Source organism: Ranitomeya imitator, chromosome 4 (genome assembly GCF_032444005.1).
Source record: "Ranitomeya imitator isolate aRanImi1 chromosome 4, aRanImi1.pri, whole genome shotgun sequence".
Classification (NCBI taxonomy): Eukaryota; Metazoa; Chordata; class Amphibia; order Anura; family Dendrobatidae; genus Ranitomeya; species Ranitomeya imitator.
This window is the reverse complement of record NC_091285.1, coordinates 496048989-496065897: the sequence shown is the minus strand read 5'-3', so window position 1 is coordinate 496065897 and position 16909 is coordinate 496048989. Positions and strand designations below refer to the sequence as shown.

The 16909-nt window shown below is 44.0% G+C and overlaps 1 protein-coding gene across 3 annotated transcripts in view; it reads left to right on the top strand.

The window, feature by feature from the left end:
• Positions 1–16681, top strand: part of DMXL2 (Dmx like 2) — a 199236-nt gene extending 182555 nt beyond the window's left edge. For 2 of the 3 annotated variants that reach the window (XM_069766009.1, XM_069766008.1), the window contains 4 exons: positions 5069–5160; positions 9359–9411; positions 14072–14289; positions 14375–16681. In XM_069766009.1, coding sequence (XP_069622110.1) covers positions 5069–5160; positions 9359–9411; positions 14072–14289; positions 14375–14584 — 573 coding nt within the window. In that variant the 3' untranslated portion in view covers positions 14585–16681. The remainder of the gene's footprint in view (positions 1–5068; positions 5161–9358; positions 9412–14071; positions 14290–14374) is intronic. The other variant, XM_069766010.1, reaches the window with a different exon arrangement.
• Positions 16682–16909: the final 228 nt, after the last annotated feature.

Sequence of the window (16909 nt, the reverse complement as noted above, 5' to 3'; positions counted from 1 at the left end):
CTTTAGTTTGATAACAGATGTGAGCTAGTGGGGATGGAAAACAGAGTAAGTGGGCTGATAAGTGGCATGGATAATGTGAGTAAAATAGAAATGATGTTCCGTAATAAAGAATGCCCCGCCTGAGGTTGGGATGCATAAATAGGCCTTGTCAGCACAGGAAAAAGCCGCTAACAGAACGTTCCCACGATCGGGAACTGCTGTGGGTTTGACGCCGCAAACGTATGTAGCGTCAAACCCACAGTGGTCTGATGTCACAACATAGTGGATGGGATGTCTAGAAATCTTCTGTCCACTATGCGTGCATAGTCGCCTGCGGATCACCCATGGAAACTGACATGCGGCGCATCTTTCCAGACCGCAACATGTCAATTTCTCTTGTGGAAACTCTAGTTCAAATGAGGTAATGAAATTCAGAGGGGAGTCTGACTGTAGTAATGGGGTGGTAGTGCTTGAATTGTAGATAGCAAAATATAAAAAAATATATTTCTTTTGGTCACAGGTTGTGCTTTACCTGCAGTGTGGGGAAGGCTTGCAGGACATTAAGATGGAACAGATGGTGAATTCTCAATAATCTCGCAATAGTCAAGACAATAGTGTGGTAATTCTTTGGCCCATATAGGAGTACAGGGCAGATGAGGGGGAGATAAGAGACAGAGCGATGTGACCATTCATATATTTATAAGCTCACTACATGTTACAGGGCCAGTACACTTCTGTAGAAATTTGGTATTTAAATGTATTTTATGTATTTTATAAGTACTAAGATACAAATTGGATCTAAGCACTGTGGAGGTAAGATTATAAGTGATTATATATATATATATATATATATATATATATATATATATATATATATATATATATATATATATATATATATATACAGTGGGGCAAAAAAAGTATTTAGTCAGTCAGCAATAGTGCAAGTTCCACCACTTAAAAAGATGAGAGGCGTCTGTAATTTACATCATAGGTAGACCTCAACTATGGGAGACAAACTGAGAAAAAAAAATCCAGAAAATCACATTGTCTGTTTTTTTAACATTTTATTTGCATATTATGGTGGAAAATAAGTATTTGGTCAGAAACAAAATTTCATCTCAATACTTTGTAATATATCCTTTGTTGGCAATGACAGAGGTCAAACGTTTTCTGTAAGTCTTCACAAGGTTGCCACACACTGTTGTTGGTATGTTGGCCCATTCCTCCATGCAGATCTCCTCTAGAGCAGTGATGTTTTTGGCTTTTCGCTTGGCAACACGGACTTTCAACTCCCTCCAAAGGTTTTCTATAGGGTTGAGATCTGGAGACTGGCTAGGCCACTCCAGGACCTTGAAATGCTTCTTACGAATCCACTCCTTCGTTGCCCTGGCGGTGTGCTTTGGATCATTGTCATGTTGAAAGACCCAGCCACGTTTCATCTTCAATGCCCTTGCTGATGGAAGGAGGTTTGCACTCAAAATCTCACGATACATGGCCCCATTCATTCTTTCATGTACCCGGATCAGTCGTCCTGGCCCCTTTGCAGAGAAACAGCCCCAAAGCATGATGTTTCCACCACCATGCTTTACAGTAGGTATGGTGTTTGATGGATGCAACTCAGTATTCTTTTTCCTCCAAACACGACAAGTTGTGTTTCTACCAAACAGTTCCAGTTTGGTTTCATCAGACCATAGGACATTCTCCCCAAACTCCTCTGGATCATCCAAATGCTCTCTAGCAAACTTCAGACGGGCCCGGACATGTACTGGCTGAAGCACTGGGACATGTCTGGCACTGCAGGATCTGAGTCCATGGTGGCGTAGTGTGTTACTTATGGTAGGCCTTGTTACATTGGTCCCAGCTCTCTGCAGTTCATTCACTAGGTCCCCCCGTGTGGTTCTGAGATTTTTGCTCACCGTTCTTGTTATCATTCTGATCCCACGGGGTGGGATTTTGCGTGGAGCCCCAGATCAAGGGAGATTATCAGTGGTCTTGTATGTCTTCCATTTTCTAATTATTGCTCCCACTGTTGATTTCTTCACTCCAAGCTGGTTGGCTATTGCAGATTCAGTCTTCCCAGCCTGGTGCAGGGCTACAATTTTGTTTCTGGTGACCTTTGACAGCTCTTTGGTCTTCACCATAGTGGAGTTTGGAGTCAGACTGTTTGAGGGTGTGCACAGATGTCTTTTTATACTGATAACAAGTTTAAACAGGTGCCATTACTACAGGTAATGAGTGGAGGAAAGAGGAGACTCTTAAAGAAGAAGTTACAGGTCTGTGAGAGCCAGAAATCTTGATTGTTTGTTTCTGACCAAATACTTATTTTCCACCATAATATGCAAAAAAAATGATAAAAAAACAGACAATGTGATTTTCTGGATTTTTTTTTTCTCAGTTGGTCTCCCATAGTTGAGGTCTACCTATGATGTAAATTACAGACGCCTCTCATCTTTTTAAGTGGTGGAACTTGCACTATTGCTGACTGACTAAATACTTTTTTGCCCCACTGTGTATGTGTATATGTATATATATATATATATATATATATATATATATATAATGTGTGTATCATAGGCATCGTTTACCTTTTGGATGTATTATCCACTACTAATTTTAACTATTAATGGCCTATCCGTAAGATAGGTAACCAATATCAGATTAGGCCCCCACTGATCAGCCGATATTTGTTCCACTGGCGACCAAATGTATACTGTATGCGTGGACCGAAGACCACAACTCCTCTTTTCTGCAGCTCAGATTCATGATCTTCAATAGGAGGTTGGCTCCAGGTTCTCCTCCATATATTGTCTGCATCTGGTCGTCAAACAGCTGATTGCGAGGGCGCCGGGTGTCAGACTCCGATCTGTTATGGATGATCTATGGATAGTCCAAATGCAATCAAGAGGAGAGAACATATGCGGCACTCACCCCAGGGTAGCAGTGAAGTTCGTGAGCTTTATTGGAGAAGACATATAAAATACATCCGTCAGGACATCAGGTATACAGGAGGGTGCGGTATTGGAGTACGGCCGACGGCCGTTTCGCACACAGGGTGCTTCGACGGGTCCAGATGATCTGGACCCGTCGAAGCACCTTGTGAGGTGAGTGCCGCATATGTTCTCTCCTCTTGATTGCATTTGGACTTTCGCTTGACATTTTTTATGCAGAGCACCAAAACCCTTAGCCTTCGTGACGCCTGATATTTGGCTGTCCACCATCAGTCCTGCTTGTTGGAATTCGTATTGCTCTAGTGCCGTTCTATTCCTCATACTTGTTGTGGCTGATCTATGGATAGGTCTTAAATATCTAAGTAGTGGGAAACTCTTTAAGGACACAGCTATTTGGGGCCTTAAATGCACAATTCTTTAATGCATTCTGAGAGCCATTATGTTTTAAATAGATGGTGGCCCGATTCTAACGTATTGGGTATTCTAGAATATGTAGGTAGTATATAGCACAGGCGACGTACTATATTGCACAATGACGTAGTATATAACACAACCGACGTAGTATATACAGTAACAGAGCTACGTAGTATGTAACACAGCATACGTAGTATATAGCAGAGCTGCGTAGTATATAACATAGCCACGTAGTGTGTTGCACAGCTACGTAGTGTATTGCACAGGCACGTAGTATATTGGTCAGCCACATAGTATATAGCAGAGCCACGTAGTATATTGCACTGCCACATAGTATATAACAGAGCCACATAGTATATTGCACAGTCGACGTAGTATATAACACAACTGACACAGCCACATAGTATATTGCACAACTACGTAGTATATACCACAGAGCACGTAGTATATTGCACAGCCACGTAGTATATTGGACAGTCACGTTGTATACTGCACAGTCACTTGTATATTGCCCAGCTACATAGTATATAGCACAGAGATGTAGTATATAAAAGAGACCACGCAGTATGCAACACAGCCCACGTAGTATATAGCAATGTGGGCACTATATGCGTGGTTAAAAAAGAAAATAAAAAATAAACATATACTCACCTTCCGAGGGCCCCTTGAAGTCCTGGCGCCTGTGTGCGGTGCACGCGGTAGCTTCCGGTCCCAGGGTTGGTATGAGCGCAGGACATGTGATGACGTCGCGGTCACATGACAGTGACGTCATGGCAGGTCCTTTTCGCATAGCATCCTTGGCATCGGAACCTGCCGCTTGCACTGACGAGGACAGCAGGCGACGTCGGAGGGTGAGAATAACCTTTTTTTTTTCTTATTATTATTTGTAACATTAGATCGTTTTACTATTGATGCTGCATACGCAGCATCAATAGTAAAAAGTTGGTCACACCGGGTTAATAGCTGCGTTAACGGAGTGCATTACACCACGGTCCGTTAACTCTGGCATTATCCCTGTGTGAGTGCTCAGCGCTGACTACAGGGCAGTAAAGCAGCGCCCATTTCGCTGCCAGACTATGGCCGTCGCTGATTGGTCGTGGGCGTTTTGCCACAACCAATCAGCGACTTGGATTTCCATGACAGACAGAGTCCGCAACCAGTGAATATCCGTGACAGACAGATGGAAGTGACCCTTAGACAATTATATAGTAGATTCTTCTGTCACCATGGTTGTATGAGTGTTTGTTTGTTTTTTTGTTTTTTTACAACTTTTATGTTTTAAACGGTACCATCAGTGTACATATATACCCATAATAATATTGTTTTGTTTTTATTTATTGTTGCGTTTCTTTTCATGAAGTCAAATTGAGATTTATTCTACGAATGTTATTGTAACAGTGATAATAAACTTTCAGGATTTTATTTTTGTTTTACGGTTTTATTCATTTTGGACAATAATTTGCACAATATTTTTTTAACTGGTTTTCTGAGGGCTTGTTTTTTCAGGACACTTTACAGTTTTCTTTGCTACGAAAGGAAGGAGGAATGAGCAAAAAGAAAAAGCTACAATGCTTCTATTTTTTTTTGTTTGGGGGCTATATGATCTCTATATTATCAATGTGATTTAGAATGTGTTGGATTGAAGATTAGATCACTAAAAATGCAATACTCCAAAAAATAGCCACTTTCTTGTGTCTCATTAATCTCTACTTCATTATTTTCAGAGTTGGCAGTGTCATACGAAAACCACAAGTGACTTTGCATTTATTACCTCATCAAGCTTGGTGGCTACATCAGGACAATCCAATGATAACAGGTATGATGTATGGAATTTCTTAAAGGGAACCTGTCACCCCATTTTTTCAAGATGAGCTACAAATACCGTTAAATAGGGGTAGAGCTGTGCTTTACATTAGTGTATTTTGTGAGCCTTTATTCCCCACCTATGCTGCTGAAATACCTTTGTAAAGTCGCCGTTTTGGGCTGTCACTCACGCTGGTCAGGTCATATGGGCGTGGTGACAGCGCTGTTTCTCCCCAGATCTCCGTTGGTGGCGTAGTGGTGTGCGCATGTCCAACTGGCGAATCCACTGCGCAGCTTGAAGGAAAATAGCGCGATCTGCGCTATTCAGCCGTTTATCGGTGGGCGCGGCCATCTTTGTGATGCCGCGCGTGCGCAGATGGTTCTTCTCGGCTTCCCGGGGCTTCACGAAAATGACCGTGGGATGCTGCGCGTGCGCAGATGGCGATCGCGGCGGCCATTTTCCTGAAGCCCCGGGAAGCCGAGAAGAACCATCTGCTGCGCACACGCGGCCTCACAAAGATGGCCGCGCCCACCGATAAACGGCTGAATAGCGCAGATCGCGCTATATTCCATCAAGCTGCGCAGTGGATTCGCCAATTGGACATGCGCACACCACCACTACGCCACCAACGGAAATCTGGGGGAGAAACAGCGCTGTCACCACGCCCATATGACCTGACCAGCGTGAGTGACAGCCCAAAACGGCGACTTTACAAAGGTATTTCGGCAGCATAGGTGGGGAATAAAGGCTCACAAAATACACTAATGTAAAGCACAGCTCTGCCCCTATTTAATGGTATTTGTAGCTCATCTTGAAAAAACGGGGTGACAGGTTCCCTTTAAGGAAGCACTCCCATCAAAGTTTGTTTTCTCTTTAACATATTGCAATCATATAATTGATCATTTTGCCCTTCTATTCAGTAAATTCTTATTTTTTTCTGCTGTATGTAGAAAAAGGAAGTCTCTATTCCCTGTATTTATCATTCCCCTCTTCAACTCTGGACCCAGCTTCTCCCTCCTCTCCCCACAAGAGAATTGTGCAGTGGCTCACTCATACAGGAAAAATAGACTTTAGGATTAAAATGGTCACTGTCTTGTTACACCAATAGAAACCTTTGATACAATGTTCATCTGACAGGTGCCTATGAGCATGTGCAGTAAGAAACGTATTTGATGTGACCTGCAGATAATTATACAATGTCATGTCAAGCTACAGTATATACAGATGACAACCCCTCAGCATCCTGAAAGTCTGGACAGCAGTGTGAGCAAACTCTCTTCTTAAATCATTTCCCCTGATATTACAGTATTAAATCAGAAAAATAGGGTGGGCGCTAGTGTCAGCAGCCTCTTCTAACTCCGCCAGTCCTATTATCTCCAGTATTAGATCAGATGCACACGGTGGACAGCAGTGTGTACAACCTCTTCTTACCTCAGCACCCCTGATATATCCAGTATTAGATCAGAAAGAGAGGATGGACAGCAGTGTGAGGAGCCTCTTCTTACCTCAGCACCCCGGTATATCTAGTATTAGATCAGAAAGAGAGGGTGGACAGCAGTGAGCGCAACCTTTTCTTATCTCAGCACCCCGGTATATCTAGTATTAGATCAGAAAGAGAGGGTGGACAGCAGTGAGCGCAACCTCTTCTTATCTCAGCACCCCGGTATATCTAGTATTAGGTCAGAAAGAGAGGGTGGACAGCAGCGTGAGCAGCCTCTTCTTTCTATCCAGTCCTGTTATCTCCAGTATTTGATCAGATACACAGGGTGGACACTAGTGTTAGCAACCTCTTCTTACTTCACCAGTCCTGTTATCCAGTATTAGATCAGATACACAGGGCAGACAGCAGTGTGAGCAGCCTCTTCTTACTTCACCAGTCCTGTTATCTCTAGTGTTAGATCAGATACACCGGGTGGACAGCAGAGTGAGCAGCCTCTTCTTTCTATCCAGTCCTGTTATCTCCAGTATTTGATCAGATACACAGGGTGGACACTAGTGTTAGCAACCTCTTCTTACTTCACCAGTCCTGTTATCTCTAGTGTTAGATCAGATACACAGGGTGGACAGCAGTGTGAGCAGCCACTTCTTACCTCAGCACCCCTGGCATATCCAGTATTATATCAGAAAGAAAGTGTGGACAACAGTGTGAGAAGCCTCTTCTTGTCACAACAGACCTGATACATCCAGTATTGGATCCGAAACACATATGAAGCACACGTGTGAATAGCCTCTTCTTACCTCAGCAGTCCTGGTATTTCCAGTGTTAGATCAGAGACACAAAATGGACAGCAGGGTAAGAGGACTCTTCTGACCTCAGCGCCCTGCTGGTAGCTACAGTATTAGGTCAGAAACACAGGCAGACAGCAGTGTGACTGGCTTCTTCTTCCTTCAGCACCTCTGGTATCTCCAGTATTAGATCAGATACACAGGGTGGACAACAGTGTGAACAGCCTCTTCTTCCTTCAGCGCCCTGGTATATCCAGTATTTGATCAGAAAGAGAGGGTGAACAGCAATGTGAGCAGTCTTTCTATACCTTAGCAGTGCTGGTATCTCCAGTATTTGATCAGAAATACAGGGTGGACAGCAGTGTGAGCAGCCTCTTCTTTCTATCCAGTCCTGTTATCTCCAGTATTTGATCATATACACATGGTGGACACTAGTGTTGGCAACCTCTTCTTACTTCACCAGTCATGTTATCTCTAGTGTTAGATCAGAAATACAGGGTGGACAGCAGTGTGAGCAGCCTCTTACCTCAGCATTACTGGTATTTCCAGTATTACTTCACATCTTCATACACATGAAAAGATGGGGTGACCTTCCCTAGTGCACCTTCTCCCAGGCATCTTATTAACATAGGACAGGTTTCTTGGCAGTCATCTAATTCTATGGTGATCACGTCCATAAACAAAATGAGTATGATTTGCTACTGAACGGATTTTAGGAAGTTATAATTACATTTCCCACATTTTAATTTTTCTTTTCTTCCTAGAGAACCTCTTCCAAGTATTAAGCTTATACTTTATGACGAATGCTAAATTGCTTTCGTACACAGGAAATGGTAAACAGCCACGTAAAAAAAAAATTACAAGCTTCACATTAATATTACTAGTCGTCAGTTTCACAGTGTTTATTTCTGTCCATTTGAATATTGGGTATTACATTCCCATTTGTCTCCTCCCGGTGGCAAACATTAAGTGTCTATTTATCATTTCTTTTGTAGATTTGTATCTTAATAGGTAATGGCCAGTTTATTTCCATGTACATGGTTTACACTATTGTAGTATTACCTGCTTTCTGAATTGGATTTGGTGTACTTCGGTGTATTTTTTTTCTATGGTACATTTTTCTTCCAGTAGTTAAATAAGTAAATAATTTGACAGCCCAGTTTCATTTTCAGGACTATTGAGGATTTCTCTGCTCGACATTACATATAATGTTCTGTATCTTGCACCTAGCTTTTTCTGTATTAAATATATTTACACTCTATAATTACGTTCCCGATGTAACGTTAACGTATTCAGCCCATGCTTGTAACACTCTTTACAAGTAAGATTGTTTCACAATGCTCATGTAGATACTGCTACGCTCTGGGCCTGTGGCCTTAAAGTGGAAAATGAGTAGAATGAAAACTAAGTAACCATTTCCATTCTCCAGAACGGTCTGTTACCATTTGTTGAATATTGTCGATAATAATACCTACTCAAAAAATAGGGTGAATAAACAAAAACATAGTAATAAAAAAATGTTATTTAATAATATTGAAATACATACATAACATGTAAAAAAAGGGGAAAAAACAAACAGAATATGCAAAACCCCAGTGCTATAATTGGAGTGGGTATATGGACCAAATCATGACTACTATTTTATCAGAGGAAACCCATTACATATCGCCTACATACATTTGCAAACATGCATTCATCAAGTCAGAGAGGCATAGGTAATATAATTTAAAAAATTATTAATATTATAAAGTCCATACCCAGTAATTTCCTGTATCCTCCAACGCACGTTTCGCCTGATAATGGCTTTTTAAAGGCCGATAATAATATTGTCGATAATAATTAAAAATGAAACATTATCCAATAAAAAATACCTTTCATTCTGTAACTGATCCCCATTACCTGTATTTTATTTATTTTCTCTGTTTAATTTCTTTTTTCTATCATGACAACTTAGATTTAACCCTTTTTTTTATTTTTTATTTAGAAATGTTTGTTTGTGGGACACATTAATATCATCAAGTAACAGTCTGGTTCATGGTAAGAAATAACTACTCTATTTTGGTATATGACAATGGTTCTAAATATTGCATACTTACCTGATATAAAATAAAAACCTGGTCTCCTACTGCAGACAGGGAAGGAGGAGGAAGATAACCTTCTTCAACCCATTGCCTTACAACCAGAGCAACACATATAATTGGTTCCATATTTCCCCGTCCTTGTATGCATGGTTCACCATCCCCGTCCTTGTATGCATGGCTCGCCATCCCCGTCCTTGTATGCATGGCTCGCCATCCCTGTCCTTGTATGCATGGCTCGCCATCCCTGTCCTTGTGTGCATGGCTCGCCATCCCTGTCCTTGTGTGCATGGCTCGCCATCCCTGTCCTTGTGTGCATGGCTCGCCATCCCTGTCCTTGTGTGCATGGCTCGCCATCCCTGTCCTTGTGTGCATGGCTCGCCATCCCTGTCCTTGTGTGCATGGCTCGCCATCCCTGTCCTTGTGTGCATGGCTCGCCATCCCTGTCCTTGTGTGCATGGCTCGCCATCCCTGTCCTTGTGTGCATGGCTCGCCATCCCTGTCCTTGTGTGCATGGCTCGCCATCCCTGTCCTTGTGTGCATGGCTCGCCATCCCTGTCCTTGTGTGCATGGCTCGCCATCCCTGTCCTTGTGTGCATGGCTCGCCATCCCTGTCCTTGTGTGCATGGCTCGCCATCCCTGTCCTTGTGTGCATGGCTCGCCATCCCTGTCCTTGTGTGCATGGCTCGCCATCCCTGTCCTTGTGTGCATGGCTCGCCATCCCTGTCCTTGTGTGCATGGCTCGCCATCCCTGTCCTTGTGTGCATGGCTCGCCATCCCTGTCCTTGTGTGCATGGCTCGCCATCCCTGTCCTTGTGTGCATGGCTCGCCATCCCTGTCCTTGTGTGCATGGCTCGCCATCCCTGTCCTTGTGTGCATGGCTCGCCATCCCTGTCCTTGTGTGCATGGCTCGCCATCCCTGTCCTTGTGTGCATGGCTCGCCATCCCTGTCCTTGTGTGCATGGCTCGCCATCCCTGTCCTTGTGTGCATGGCTCGCCATCCCTGTCCTTGTGTGCATGGCTCGCCATCCCTGTCCTTGTGTGCATGGCTCGCCATCCCTGTCCTTGCGTGCATGGCTCGCCATCCCTGTCCTTGCGTGCATGGCTCGCCATCCCTGTCCTTGCGTGCATGGCTCGCCATCCCTGTCCTTGCGTGCATGGCTCGCCATCCCTGTCCTTGCGTGCATGGCTCGCCATCCCTGTCCTTGCGTGCATGGCTCGCCATCCCTGTCCTTGCGTGCATGGCTCGCCATCCCTGTCCTTGCGTGCATGGCTCGCCATCCCTGTCCTTGTGTGCATGGCTCGCCATCCCTGTCCTTGTGTGCATGGCTCGCCATCCCTGTCCTTGTGTGCATGGCTCGCCATCCCTGTCCTTGTGTGCATGGCTCGCCATCCCTGTCCTTGTGTGCATGGCTCGCCATCCCTGTCCTTGTGTGCATGGCTCGCCATCCCTGTCCTTGTGTGCATGGCTCGCCATCCCTGTCCTTGTGTGCATGGCTCGCCATCCCTGTCCTTGTGTGCATGGCTCGCCATCCCTGTCCTTGTGTGCATGGCTCGCCATCCCTGTCCTTGTGTGCATGGCTCGCCATCCCTGTCCTTGTGTGCATGGCTCGCCATCCCTGTCCTTGTGTGCATGGCTCGCCATCCCTGTCCTTGTGTGCATGGCTCGCCATCCCTGTCCTTGTGTGCATGGCTCGCCATCCCTGTCCTTGTGTGCATGGCTCGCCATCCCTGTCCTTGTGTGCATGGCTCGCCATCCCTGTCCTTGTGTGCATGGCTCGCCATCCCTGTCCTTGTGTGCATGGCTCGCCATCCCTGTCCTTGTGTGCATGGCTCGCCATCCCTGTCCTTGTGTGCATGGCTCGCCATCCCTGTCCTTGTGTGCATGGCTCGCCATCCCTGTCCTTGTGTGCATGGCTCGCCATCCCTGTCCTTGTGTGCATGGCTCGCCATCCCTGTCCTTGTGTGCATGGCTCGCCATCCCTGTCCTTGTGTGCATGGCTCGCCATCCCTGTCCTTGTGTGCATGGCTCGCCATCCCTGTCCTTGTGTGCATGGCTCGCCATCCCTGTCCTTGTGTGCATGGCTCGCCATCCCTGTCCTTGTGTGCATGGCTCGCCATCCCTGTCCTTGTGTGCATGGCTCGCCATCCCTGTCCTTGTGTGCATGGCTCGCCATCCCTGTCCTTGTGTGCATGGCTCGCCATCCCTGTCCTTGTGTGCATGGCTCGCCATCCCTGTCCTTGTGTGCATGGCTCGCCATCCCTGTCCTTGTGTGCATGGCTCGCCATCCCTGTCCTTGTGTGCATGGCTCGCCATCCCTGTCCTTGTGTGCATGGCTCGCCATCCCTGTCCTTGTGTGCATGGCTCGCCATCCCTGTCCTTGTGTGCATGGCTCGCCATCCCTGTCCTTGTGTGCATGGCTCGCCATCCCTGTCCTTGTGTGCATGGCTCGCCATCCCTGTCCTTGTGTGCATGGCTCGCCATCCCTGTCCTTGTGTGCATGGCTCGCCATCCCTGTCCTTGTGTGCATGGCTCGCCATCCCTGTCCTTGTGTGCATGGCTCGCCATCCCTGTCCTTGTGTGCATGGCTCGCCATCCCTGTCCTTGTGTGCATGGCTCGCCATCCCTGTCCTTGTGTGCATGGCTCCCCATCCCTGTCCTTGTGTGCATGGCTCCCCATCCCTGTCCTTGTGTGCATGGCTCGCCATCCCTGTCCTTGTGTGCATGGCTCCCCATCCCTGTCCTTGTGTGCATGGCTCCCCGACCCCGTCCTTGTGTGCATGGCTCCCCGACCCCGTCTTTGTGTGCATGGCTCCCCGACCCCGTCTTTGTGTGCATGGCTCCCCGACCCCGTCTTTGTATGCATCGCTCCTTATACTCTATTCCTGTTTGCATGGCTCCTTATCCTTGTGTGCATGTTTTCTCATCTCTTAAAAAAAAAAAAAAAAAAAAATCACATCCTACTTACCTTCCCCATGTGCCCTCGTTGCATCTCGTTCTAAACGATCACTTGTCCCCGCTCGTTAAGGTAATGAATATTCACCTCCCTCCACACCTATGGGAGTGGAGAGGGGTGAATATTCATTACCTTGGTGAGCGGGCACCCGTGATCGCCCGGCCGCTGCAGGAGGCTGCGGCTGTAACTGTGCAAAACTATAAGAGAAATGAATATGCATTGCCAGTGCAGTGAATATTCATTTCTCTTTAGTAGCAGGCACAGGCTTTAGCCGCAGCCACCAGCTCCTGCTTTCTGAGACCTCCTGCTCCCCCTCTGTCTTCTGTCACAATGACTCGTGTATAAGCCGAGGGGAGCTTTTTCAGCACAACAAAATGTGCTGAAAAACTCGGCTTATGCACGAGTATATACGGTATATATCTTCTTACCTTTGGGATACTGTTACATAGTTGGAATTCCAAAGTAGGTTTTGTTATGCCTATCCCTGAATTAAAGATACTGTATTAGTGTAAATGCTATTGTGGCTGTTAATGAGTCATTATTGCTCCCTGATGGACTTCATTATGCGACTGACTCGGCCATACTGGCTGGAGCTACATCATATGGGTATTGCAGCCTGGTGTGATGGTGGCCCTAAACAATAAGAACTAGCTACTTGCACAGAACTTTGTCTTGCCATAACATATTACTGCTTTATCTCTGTTGTAATCTGCACAATGAACATTCAGAACAACAGAAATGCTTCAAATGAACCTGTCATAATGTTTCCCAATCCGCTGTCAGCATGTTATGTGCCTCATAATTATCTGTTCCCAATGGTCTGTTCCATGCACCCCTGCAGCCTGACAAACTTCTAAAAATGATCTTTATTCACCTTGTTTCGTAACCTGCGTCAACCGGTGTGTACAGACCAACCTCAGCGCCTGCTGTGAGCTCTGTACCTCAGTACCTCCAATGAAATGTAGAGTGGCCAAGTTGGCCTGCTTCACAGCAGGTGCTAAGTTTGGTCTATACATGCGCGTCAGACCACTCGCCGCTGATTACCATACCTGCCTGCAGGGGCACAGGGAACTGAACAATGGGATTCTAATTATGAGGATTATAACATGTTGCCAAAAACTTAATAAGAAATCTGATGACCGCTTCCTTTTAAATGCATTTTTTTTTCATAAACATTTATCACTTATCCATATAATTGACAATAATTATATTTTTGCATTGGATCCAGTTGGTGAGACCCCCATTGAGCTTTAGTGCAGGCATCCAAAGTCCCCTGTATGAATAGAGTAGTACGTCTGTGGATTGGTGGTTGCACGTTTGCTGCCACTCAATTCACCAAAGTGATTTTCAGACTCTTGTTCTTGTGATTGATTAGTGGGGTTCCTCGAGGCCAGACCACCAAGCAATCATATCACCTATGCTGTGAATATGTTGATGTTTATGGGACAACCCGTTTGACTCCGTTATTATTTTTTTTATTACTATGAAACCTGTTAAAACTGGAAACTCTCCCTTTTCTCAAACCAGAACTTTGCTACATCATGACTTCTAGTTTATACTGGTCCTCCATCTTCCAGAGAGTTTTAAAATAAACTCCACATACAGTATCAGTGGTAAAGAAGGTATATGGTAATTTTGTCTCCTTTTATTTTTTCCCTTTAGCTTTCAACTGCCATGAAAATGGAGCCACCGTTCTTCAGTATGCCCCAAAACAGCAGCTCTTGATAACTGGTGGCAGGAAAGGCTACATCTGTATCTTTGACATTAGACAAAGACAACTCCTTCACACCTTCCAGGCGCACGACTCGGCCGTGAAAGCTCTTGCTCTGGATATTTCTGAAGAATGTTTCGTCACTGGCTCAGCTGAGGGTAACATGAAGGTAAGGTACAGAGATGTGCCCAGATATGTTCGTCAAGTTGTGTAATTTGTAATGGTTATTTTTGTTCTGTTTTTTTTTTTTGCAGGTATGGAAGTTAACAGGCCATGGTCTCCTTCACTCTTTTAAGAATGAGCACGCAAAACAGTCAATTTTTCGGAATATTGGGGCAGGTGTCATGCAGATTGAAGTAGGAGAGAAAAAGCGAATCTTCTCCTGTGGAGCGGATGGCACTCTGAAAATGAGGATGTTGCCTACTACATTGAGGACCCAGTCAGGCATTTTCGATATTCTCTAGCCACTTTAGCGTTTAAGCCTGTCTGCTCCTCCAAATGTTGATCCACTGATGCAAAACATGTAGGATGATTTAGAAACTGTGAAGTTAGAAGCTGCTTAGGGAAGATACACACAAGGTTATTCACATTAAGAGCCAGGTTCTGTGCCGCTGAACAACATGGCTATGCATGCCTGCCATATAGATCTGTAAAACCGAGGACATGAGGATTTCTCTGGTGAGCTTAGGGCACGAGTGCAAGTACTGCTGAACTTTCTAGCATCGTTCACACTCCTCGTTGAGAGGCTATAGTTTACTTTTGAGGTAAATCAGCACACCATAAATTGCTGTTAACATTATGGGTTGCAGATTGATTACATGAGGGATATACAAAGGACCAAAAGGGATGCAGTGGTCTTTTGAGTTTACATGGTTTTAGTCATAAATGCCTGCAAGCATAAAGCCACTTTACACCGCAGGAGAGTTACCGGAGCCAAATAACATATACACAAACCGTAGACGGAGCAAACGCCATCAAAAAGGAAGTGTTTCACTTTGTCCCGGAGGTCCGTTCAGAAAGTAACATTTCAGAAATTGTTTCCTTTTCTTAACTTTTTCAGCTGTTTACACATTCCCCAGACATTTACTTCCAGACACTTGTACTTTTCAGAAAGCATGTGTATGTTCTCCTCAAATATCCATTCTAAATGAAGGTAATATATGTGTTTACCGTCACGTTCAGATACAACAACCAAGACAACTAGTAATGAAATTTATAAACCAATATTCCTCCCACTATCCGAAAGGAATAAATGAGGGCATATTCAATACATTAAAAAACAAATTTTAGGGATTTTAGCCCTATAGGAATTAGCACTATGCGATTTGGCAGTATGCATTTTCCATTGCCCCTAACGCTAGAATAAGCATTTTTCTGTACTTTATTCTATATTCAGCTGCTTGAGGATTAGTTTTACAGTGTCATTTCACTAATTATTTATTTATGGACATAGTATTTAACTATTGCTACAATATTCCTCTATAGCTGTTCATGGTTAGTTAAACTATACTATCTGGTATTTATTGTTTTCCACTTTATGTTTTGTAAGCTTTACCCTGCTGTTGTTATATTTGTATGTTTTTATGGTGAATTATTGATTAAAATTTGTTTTTTAATGTATTGAATATGCCCTCATTTATTCCTTTCGGATAGTGGGAGGAATATTGGTTTATGAATATGATTTTGAGGTGTGCTTTATACTGGAGGACTTTTGATAAATTTAGTAATGAAATTTGCCTAAAATGAATTCAAAGCTGTCTAGGGCGAGAAGAGCGGGTAATCATTCGTATCCTTGGTTGGGTATCTTTTTATTATTTTGTATTGCTTTATTTATTTTATGGGTATTAAACATGGTAAATTTGCACATAATTTAACTGCTGTTTTTACCGTGTACTTTGCACATTACCACTTGTCCGTATGAAACTCTTGGCTTTAAGTCGTTCATTCATTGAAACCTACGTGTTGGTTGTAGTGAACGTGATCCTGGTTCTCTGCGTTCATGCTTGGTTTTTATTATTTTTTTATGCATTTTTAGGGTTTGTGCACACACATGATTACACTCTGCTGGATGCCCATCTGTCGGGCAGTGAGCAGGACCGAACAGGATCTTGTGAGCACTGCTCTGATAGACATCCCTGCAACACATTTTAAAATGAATGTCAGGCTTCCTGTGGCCAGATAGTGACTAGTGGAAAGCGATATAAACTAATTTATTCCACAGCATATGTATAACTATGCAGAGCTGAATATTGTTGGCTTGTATAATACTAAGCAGTGTCGTCTTCTTTTGTCGTAATTTATCTGTTGTAAACACATTGTTAATAAGCTTCCCAGGACTACTTACTGTCTGTGTACTACGTGTCATTCTCCAAGTTGTCCTATTATTTTTAATGTAGTTTTGTGTGTGTTGTACTGTAAAATATATTGGCATTTCATGCACCTTTCTCTTATAACTTTGCCTTCCTCGGAGATTATTTAAAGGTAAAAAGTATGTATGGAAAGGAAAGAATCATTGTAGAGTCGACCTTTGTTAGCTAAATAAACCCCTTTTATTTCATGGATACGTGGTCTTGATTTCTTGCCATCATTGAGGATAAAGAAACAAAATGTATTATATTTACTTATGTACAGTGGGCACGGAAAGTATTCAGAGCCCTTTAAATTTTTCACTCTTTGTTTCATGGCAGCCATTTGGTAAATCTAAAAAGTTAATTTGTTTTCTCATTAACGTACACTCTGCATCCCATCTTGACTGAAAAAAACAGAAATGTAGAAATTTTTGCAAATTT